Source organism: Peromyscus leucopus, chromosome 7 (assembly GCF_004664715.2).
Source record: "Peromyscus leucopus breed LL Stock chromosome 7, UCI_PerLeu_2.1, whole genome shotgun sequence".
Classification (NCBI taxonomy): Eukaryota; Metazoa; Chordata; class Mammalia; order Rodentia; family Cricetidae; genus Peromyscus; species Peromyscus leucopus.
In genome coordinates, this window is record NC_051069.1 from 34,446,473 (window position 1) to 34,456,221 (window position 9,749).

General features: G+C 36.4%; 1 protein-coding gene across 1 annotated transcript; it reads right to left on the reverse strand.

Annotated features, from left to right (window-relative positions):
• Positions 1-2,763: 2,763 nt before the first annotated feature.
• On the reverse strand, positions 2,764-3,699 carry LOC114688079 (olfactory receptor 145-like). Its single transcript, XM_028862684.1, has one exon. The coding sequence runs from the start codon at positions 3,697-3,699 to the stop codon at positions 2,764-2,766; it is 936 nt and encodes a 311-aa protein (XP_028718517.1).
• Positions 3,700-9,749: the final 6,050 nt, after the last annotated feature.

Here is a 9,749-nt window from a genome sequence, read left to right on the forward strand (position 1 = left end):
CTAGAAAAAATCCATAGCCTCTGGCTTTCTGTGGAAATAAAAGCAGAGTCTCCTTTCCAAAGCAAATTATTCTTACATCCAAATTTTGAAGTCAACGTACTTTTAAAATATATATTTTGGCATAACTCAACAGCTTTTACAATCAAATGTTTTTTCTTCAGTTACAAATATCAAAGAAAACGAAATCCAAATTCTCTTTGTGGTAGCCATCTTTACGTGGCTTATTTTTTTATATTACCTCGAGCCTATTGCTTTAAACTGCAGCATTCTAAGACTGAAACTTAGCTATGACTGCTGGCTCCGCCCACTTCAGCTTCCCAAGATGGCAGTGGTACATTTTCTGCCAGCTCTGGGAGCCATCAGCTTTCAGAAATAGTGGGTCTATGCTTCTATCAAAGCAGCATGCACACCAGGAACTCGCCATAGTAGATAGTAGCTCAAACACGCAGGATGCGGCTAACTTGAAAGAGACAACTAGGAACTGCTTTTATCTCCGTTTTAGAATCTCTTTACTCAGATTTTAGGTGGAAAGTCTTGCCAACACATTGGGCACTATTTGTAGCTGGAGTTTTCTCTCCGGGTCCCACCAAGCCCCAGCAGTCCAACAGCCCACTTATAAAATAAACACACAGATGCTTATATTATTTAAACTGTTCGGCCTAATGGCTCAGGCTTCTAACTATCTAGTTCTTACATCTTAAATTAATCCATTTCTATAAATCTATACCGTGCCACAAGGCTCATGGCTTACCAGAATCTTCACATGCTGCTTGTCATGGCAGTGGCTGATAGTGTCTCTCTCCACTTTCCTGTTCTCTCAGTTCTCCTCTCTGTTAGTCCTGCCTATACTTCCTGCCTGACCACTGGCCAATCAGTGTTTTATTTATTGACCAATCAGAGCAACACATTTGACATACAGACCATCCCACAGCACTACAAAATACAGCATTGAAAATGTTTTAAAAACTTAGACTTTCTGATGCTCCATCAACATTCCATAGATGAAATAATCAAGAAGGCAGCAGCTCACAGTTCTCAGTGTCACGCAGTCCACAGTCGAGTTGTCTGAACGTGGTCTGGGCCTTCCTGAAGCAGCATCTTATGTCAGAAGAAGACATAGAGGCTGAGAGCAAGAGTCACGACACAAGGAGGAGAATGAGCAGTAGAGGGATAAATGTAGTCTTTTGTAAGGATTCCATGTCCATGCAAATGAATCCAGTTCTGCACGAGCCAGCCAGTGTGACCAGGACAACAGCTGCCCTGAACTGACCTTCTCTTAAAGGCACTCACATAGTACTTTACATTGGCAATTACATTTGGAAACATCTTTGAAGGGAGAGGCTTAAACACAGTGAAGCCAGTGTTATTTGCTTTTACCATCAAGGAATACTTGAAAATTAAAACATTTAAAAGCTGTTATCATATAACAGCACCCAAAACCCAATCCTCAGGAATATCTCAAAAAGGTATTGTCAGAGCTTTTGTTGTCTATTCAAAATTGATTCATGACATCATATTTAAAGCTTATTAATTTATTTGTATATCTTTTTTGTTATTTGCATGTGTGTACAAGTGTGTGCGTGTGTGCCTTTAGTCTAATCATTGAGTTCCTGGTCAAAGAGATATAGTATCTGCAACAGCAAGCTAAATGGTGCCAAAGGAAGTAAACCTGATATTGAACTCTAGTGAGCTTAAGGATCTGCCCATCTCTAACCGTCCAGTCCTGGCATTAGAAATGTCTTCCATCACACTTAGCTTTTCTCGGGGGAGGGGGTTCAGTCAGGTTCTCAGGCTTACAAGCCCCCTGCCAATGGTACTCCCTTTCCAACCTCATCTTCAGTTTAAAGTGACCGAGCAACAGGACATTTGCAGCATACTTCTAGTGTATGGAGAACATGGATTTTGAATTCTGAATATTAGAGATATTTAGAAGAGCAAAAAGGAAGGAAATTGTTAGTACCTTAAGATTCACTGTGAAGGTTCTATTGACTGCCCATCTTGGCTTTTTGTGACTGGAAGTAATTTGAAGTCTTATGTTTAAAATGTCCTTTTTTTTTTTTTTTTAAGAAAACGGTAATACCTTCCACTTTAGTGATTGAGTCATTTCAAGGGTTCTTTCCAGGTCATTAATAGTCTCATTTGAATACACACAGACACAGACACACACACACACACACAAAACTAAAACAACTAAAAGAAAAACAGCTAAACATTTTTTGTTTGTCTTTATAAAACAAATGCATAATCACTGTCAAAAAAGAAATTTAAGTGCATTGTATCATAGCTGTGATGTGGGTTATATTTAATAGCCAATGGTGAAAGAATGTGATCATGAAGGACTGTCGTATCAAAATGACATATGGTCATCTAAGAAAGGAAGACAGGAGCAGAGACAGACTATTTGACTCACAACTAAAAAAATAACAAATAAGAACTGCACTGCTAGATGATATGCGGGCATTTGTTACTTATGTAATCTCTTTTAGGGCTTGTTAGAACCATCAGTGCTTTTGAGAATGTAGCAATGAAAGGGGGAAAGTTATTTACTTACTGCTGTTCTCAAATTGCTAAAATGCTGAAGGAAAATAGTTTCCCAATGGTGGAGAACAAAGAAAACCTACGAAAAAAAAAAACAATTTACAAATTCTCCTCTCCATGGTAGGAAAAAACAAAACAATACAATGAGGAATGTAGGAAAATAAATTGACCAATACACACTACCTCTTGGTGGTATTCCTACAGGTAAAAAATAGCAAGTTCTAACTAAAACTTTCTTTTGGTTAGAGTTTTTTTCAGAGCAATTTTAACATCCTTGTTCCTAAGGCTGTAGATTAATGGGTTCATCATGGGGACCACAATATTATAAAATACAGAAGATATTTTTCCCTGATCCATAGACCCAGCTGAGGAGGGTTTTAGATACATAAATGCACATGATCCAAAGAACAGAGTAACAGCAATTATGTGGGAGCTACAAGTGCTGAAGGCTTTGGACCTGCCTTCAGTAGAATTTATTTTGAGAATGTTGGAAAGGATGAAGCCATAAGATGTAAAGATGATGACTGTGGGCACAATGATGTCTTTTCCTGCTACAATGAGCAGCTCCATCTCATTGATGTAGGTACTGGTACAGGAGAGCTGCAGTAAAGGGCAGAGGATATCACAGAAGTAATGGTTGATGGTGCTCACATCACAGAAGGTCAGTCGAAGCATGAAACCATTGTGGATCGTGGCTCCAGAAAATCCCATCAAATATGATCCAAGCATAAGATAGAAGCACACCTTAGGGGACATAGCAATGTTATACAAGCGTGGATTGCAGATAGCCACGTAGCGATCATAGGCCATTGCTGTCAGCATGTAACATTCAGAAATGCCAAAAAAGCAAATAATGTAGAGCTGAGTCAGGCACCCCGCGTAAGAGATAACATTCTTCTGTACTAAGAAGTTCATCAACATTTTGGGTATAATCACTGAAGAATAGCAGAGGTCTATGAGGGACAAGTTAGAGAGGAAAAAGTACATGGGGGTGTGAAGGTGAGAGTTCAGCACCATTAGAATGATCAAGGTCAAATTTCCTAATGTGGTTACCAGATATATTACTAGAAAGAGTAAGAAGAGGGGTACTTGGAGGTCAGGCTCTCCTGTTATCCCCAAGAGTATGAATTCCATCACTAATGAGCCATTTGCCACAGCCATTGCTTTGCCAAGAAAATCTGGGGAGACAAAAATGGCAAAATTATAGGAAGAAGCACAACTGACAACTATCTCTGATAATCTTGAGGAATGTCCGGAGAATGCATGACCCACTTGAAAACAGTGTACCCACCTATGATGTTACATGATACAAAGTGGAATTCTTCCCTATTAAATGAATATAATGCCTGTCTTTAACCCTAGCTCTTGAGAAACAAAGGCAGATAGACCTCGGTGAGTGTAAGGTAGCATGTTCTACAGTGACACCTCTCACTCTACATACACAAACACACACATGGAAACACACATACATAATATCACAAGTAGACTACACTACTGGGTTAATTATTCTCATTTTACAATGACTGCTAGAAAAATCTAGAGAAAATACCTTGGAATGGAACAGGACAGAAATTCTCATCTCCTTATTCTCTATGACCTTATACCTTTAGGATGTAGAAGGAAGGTATAGCAACCTCCTAATGATACCAGTTTGCATTCTAAGGAGTGCAAATCATGAGTATTGTTTCCACACAAAATAGAAGATCCAGAATCTAGGAATAGTTAAGGTACTCAGAAACATGCATGGTCTTAAGGAATTTTAAATTTTTCATGGAGAGGTAGGTTACTAAATAAAAACACTGCAACTTAAATATTTACTGGATCTCTGAATGGTGTCAATTCACCCTTCTCAGGCATTTTTCTTTGAATTTCACTTGAATCATAAGCCTGCCCTAAACAAAGAGAAAGAAGCACAACATAGATCCTTGGACTGATCTCAAGCTGAAGTTACTATGCAAACAGAGAAGGCAATGTAATTCAGGAGAAAATCTACACAATCCTCCTTGCATGTGAAATTTGTAATGGTCACATTCTCAGGAGGAGAAAGAAAGATGTTGGTTGTTGGAATCTATAGGAGAGTAAAACAGGTGAGGCTTGGCCAAGTTGAAGAATATTCAATTATGAAACAAAAAAAGGTTCTTGATTTCCAATGTTCAGCAATGATAAACAAGTTAATACTACATTTTATATCTCTGTTAGATTTAAAATGGCATTATATTATCATATTATATATACACAACTATCTGCACAAAACACACAAATGTAAAGTGTGTAGACAAATTAATTTCATTATTGGGTCATTTCAACAATGCAATTTCTTGATCAAAGTATCAAGAATTTTATGACATATATACTATTTGCACATTAGAAGTAATTCAACAAAAAAGTTAAATAAAAATTAACATATTAATGTCAATAGATTTTATAAGTTACCCCATTTAGAAGAGAAAAAACCATGGACTCATTGTCATTATTAGTTACTGTTTTTGTCTTAGAAAGCCAATATCGGATCCTGAGTCTTTGATTGCTTTAATTCTATTAGCATGCTTAATAAGTTATTTTCAGGCATTCCCCAGACACATTTCTGAATTATGGTGCACAGGTTGTAATACTACTTCTTAATCCAGTAAAACAATAAGAGGAAAAGGAACCAATTTTTTTTTATCAAGTCTGCCACTTGAAACTCCATTTTCTTATGGGTTTCATCTCATAATGCACTCAGAATACTCAAGATGCTTTCTTGGGCTCTTGCAGGGGTCTGAAGACAGTTATTAAAAAGGACTGAAGTGATGTCTTATACATGAAAGACCAATGTGTACCCTTAGTGCCTTGGAGATTCAATCAATGCCTGTCCTGGTCTTTTGGGATTGTGTATTCTCAGTACTTGAGCCAAAATTAAATTCCCTTCTCCTAATCACCTTCTTTGAAGAAATCCGTTGTTTGTTTCTCTCATCCTGCATTGTCACAGTAAAGTTGCACAGAATCGACCCCATGACTTTCTTAGTATTCCACAAAAGTTGTTGAAGGAATATTGTAATACTTCTGTTATAATCTCCCCTGGTACTTCTCCAAAATCATTTTTTTGTGTTATCTTTGTTTTCTGATCTAGGCATTAATCCTAAGTCCTCATGGATATTATGCCAGAGTTTAAACATTCAATTTCCATCCCCAGCTCTCTAAAATTAATTTTTAAGTGTTGCATACATTCTGCTTTTAATGTTTCTTGAAACTAACACATAAATATCAAACTGTCATAGTCATTAAATACAATATTTAACAATATAGGTTAGCATTTTTTTATATTTTTCATAGAAAATTGTGGAAGCAAAAGAGTTGGACTCTCTGAAATTGAATCCTTAATACAATAGGTGGTAAATATTAGTTAACATTTCTCTACCCAGTGTCTACTTATAAAACAGGGATGATAAATAAAGTATACCCTTCATCAGATATATGTTGTGATTAATTTAGGAAAGGAAAAGAAAAAATGGAAAAAGTAAAGTCCTATAAACTAAAAATAGAAAATCTCACCTGTGAGTACCAGTGCTTATGAATTTATGGAAGGATTTCATATGTCCATGTATACAGTAGAGTATAATTATTACTGAGATTACTGGACTCAGAATAACATGTTGGAAATGCACACACTTCAGTTTTTTACCTTGTCTAAACAAATATTTGAAATAGAGGATACCCTTGTTTTATGTTTTTTGGTGAAATTAATTTGGACATATATCTGGTAATATAGTTTCAGTTTCAGAAGAAACAATAATTGTTATATTGTTACTCTACCTTGTGACCTTGATTTATTTTTGTTTCTAAACTGGGATGCTCCTGGTTGCTTTGTGGCTACATATAGGCATCCATGTTCTTTCAATATCATAGAATATCTTATTAAATCTATTAAAAGTTAAACCAGGCCAGGGGTCCTGACAGGTTTCTGTAGTGCTGACTGATGGAATTTTAATTTCAGACACATAAGAAACTTCCAGCAAATCCTGGGCTAGATACAGATAAAATGTACCCCCAAAACTCAACTGGGAAAAAATATATTAAAACTAAAAATAGAATCCAGTGGTTGTCTTTACACTGTAATAGAAATTACCAAAATGTGTCTGCAAAAATCCAGAGAATGTGTAATTTCGAATTTGTGAACAATAGAAGTTGATCGCTGGTGGTGAAGATGTTTGGGTCCAAATATGAGTGTAGAAAGACTCCAAGTAAACTGTATTTATATGGACTAAGAGTATGTCTGTTTCTAGAACACATGCAACATGATGGTCCAGACATTCAAACCCAAACAAGAAATCTTCTTTTCAAATGTTCACCATATGGATTCAACCCTTTTAAAACTTATTATATTTCAGCATCTGGTACATAACACATCAAACCACAGTGGCTTTAGGATCATTTGTAAACTTTCAACTTGATAACTAAATTATTTAATGAACTGCTTCAGAGTACTTATTTTGGCTTACATTAAGTTTTACAAAAGTATAAGATCAAATGAAGTCAAAGCTAAGCCTTTCATTATTGAAACAGACTTTTTTTGATATATTATTGAATCTCATGTATTGGTGGAAGTATTAAGGCAATTGCACATAGTTAAAAAGGGGGGGTTATTTTGTGGGGTAGCTTACAAGTAAAGGGATAGGTTGCAGGGTCCAGGAGAGGTGAGGTGCAGTCCAGCAGTATTCCCCTGAGAACTCTGCTTGGTCTACCTCCAGTGTCCTGTATCCAGGAAATGAGAGAGTGTGCACATCCAGAACTCAGGTCATCAGGGCTCCTGTCTTGGTGCTGCCTCATAGGCATGACAGTTACTGGAAGCCTCATTGGGAGTAGTACCTCCAGGTCAACGCTGGAACAGCTACCCACTACACTCATGGTAAGCACAAATTAAATAAATAGAAGATGGTTAGTGGAAAACAGAGATTCAAACTGCATTATAGCACAAAATCAACTGAGAAATGGATTAGACTACAAGAAACAAAATTATGCAACACAACCCAAAGACAGTCAAATATCACTCATAGATAAATACTGTACCTTTCAATAAAATACTTAATGAAAGTCATTGATACCTCAAATAAGAAAGATGAAATTATCCAAATGCCATGACCAAGAGGTGTTATTTCTCCATAAAAGAGACTCACCTCAATTTTAAGGACACATATAGAATGAAAGTCAAAACAAATGGGACCATCAACAGCTATAGGTATAGCTAACAAAGTAGAGTTTGAATCAAAGACTTTGAAATAAGAGAATGAAAAATTACATTGTGACAACATTATCATTTCATCAAGAAGTTATATAAGATATAAATATATAACCAAGCAATGATAGAAATGTAAATATTAGGCAAATATTAGAAGTATGAATTTATAGGGACAGAAAAGGAAAACAATAGAATTATCAATAAAGCACTACCAAGAATGCAAAGATCACACAATAGAATAAAATTAAAAGACATTACATTAGAATACAGGATATTGCATCAAACAGCACAACACACACACACATACACACACACACACACACACACACACACACACACACACACACACACACATGTAGCAGGAATCTTAAAAGTTCTTATTAATAAAATCAAACCCGAGGCAAGTTATTGGGGTCCATGCTGGTAGATCAGAGAGACAGAGCAAGCCACAGCTATCTCACCTTGTGGGATCCTCAGCTGGTTTTTTCTCCTCAGACTGGAGGCCTCTGAGTCCTCATCTGGAATGGGTCTCAGCTGAATTGCTGCTCAAAAGCTTGAATGCTTAACCAGCCAAAATGCTTAACCAGCCAAATGCTTCTAGTTTCTGGTTCTCACGCCTTATATATCTTTCTACTTTCTACCACCACTCCCTGGGATTAAAGGCTGGCTTTCTGGGATTAAAGGCATGTCACCATGCTTGGCTGTTTCCAATGTGGCCTTGAACTCACAGAGATCCAGAGGGATTTCTATCTCTGGAATGCTAGGATTAAAGGTGTGAGTGCCACCATTTTCTAGCCTTTGTATCTAGTGGCTGTCTGTTCTCTGACCCCAGATAAATTTATTAGAATACACAATATTTTGGGGGACACAATACCCCCACACACACATCACAAAGTACCTATAGAAATATTTGGATATGGGTGTCAGTATTCCATTTCCAATCTTTTATAGGGATAGGGTTCCTTTTGATCACTGATAGGTGTCCCATGCTAATGGCCTATTCAGTTCCAATAAATCCTGTCCTGTCCTGTCCTCTCCTCTCTTCTCCTCTCCTACACTCTTACCTTAGGAAAGTTGAGATAACATTTTCACCTGGCATATCCAGCTATATATGGATTCTGGTGATGTGACCTCAGGTCCTCACACTTTTACAGTAAGTTATTTATTTACTCACTCATCCATTCTCTCAGCTCCAAAGCAGTTTTCTGAAATGTAGATTAATCTTTTCAGCTTTTTAAGGGGGAATTTACACACTTATGACAAAGGTGTGCTTATCTATTTTCACATAACCATTTATATCTTAAGTGAATATTTACTATTCTAGAACAAGGCAAACTTGAAAACTTCAGAGTTTATAGATATTTTTATTTTATAATAATCACCTCTTTGTGTAAATTACACAAAATTGCCAAAATTTATTCAAGGCCAATTCAGAAATCAATATAAATTCTACCCAAAATCCAAGCCAATATTCATTTAAGTTATTTTATATAAGTATATATATGGGAAGGATCCTCATGTGTTATCAATTTCTATGAAGAATTGCAATTTGATTTTGATGAAGATTTTAATGAATCTATAGATTGTTTTTTGTTATGATGACCACTTTCACAATATTAAAACTACCAATCCATGAGCATGGGAGGTCTTCATATTACCTAGTATCTTCATTTCTTTTTGGTGTCTTAAGTTTCTCATCACACTGTTGTCTTGCACATACAATAAGCAGATGGTAACAGGGCTATCTATATATGCTGGTATCGATGCATCTAAGTATGAAAAACCCATTCAACACAAACATAACACATTGCATGCAGGTGCAAAATGAGACATTTTTCATAGTTTTGAAGAAGGCCAATGTATCTGTCATATTGGCCATTAAAGGAGACAGTTTAATCTTCAGTAGAGGACGTGCAGAAGAGAACAGATGTTCTAAATTACATTTTCACAGACATGTTACCAGTGCAAAATAAGAAACCTCATGAACAATGGAAAA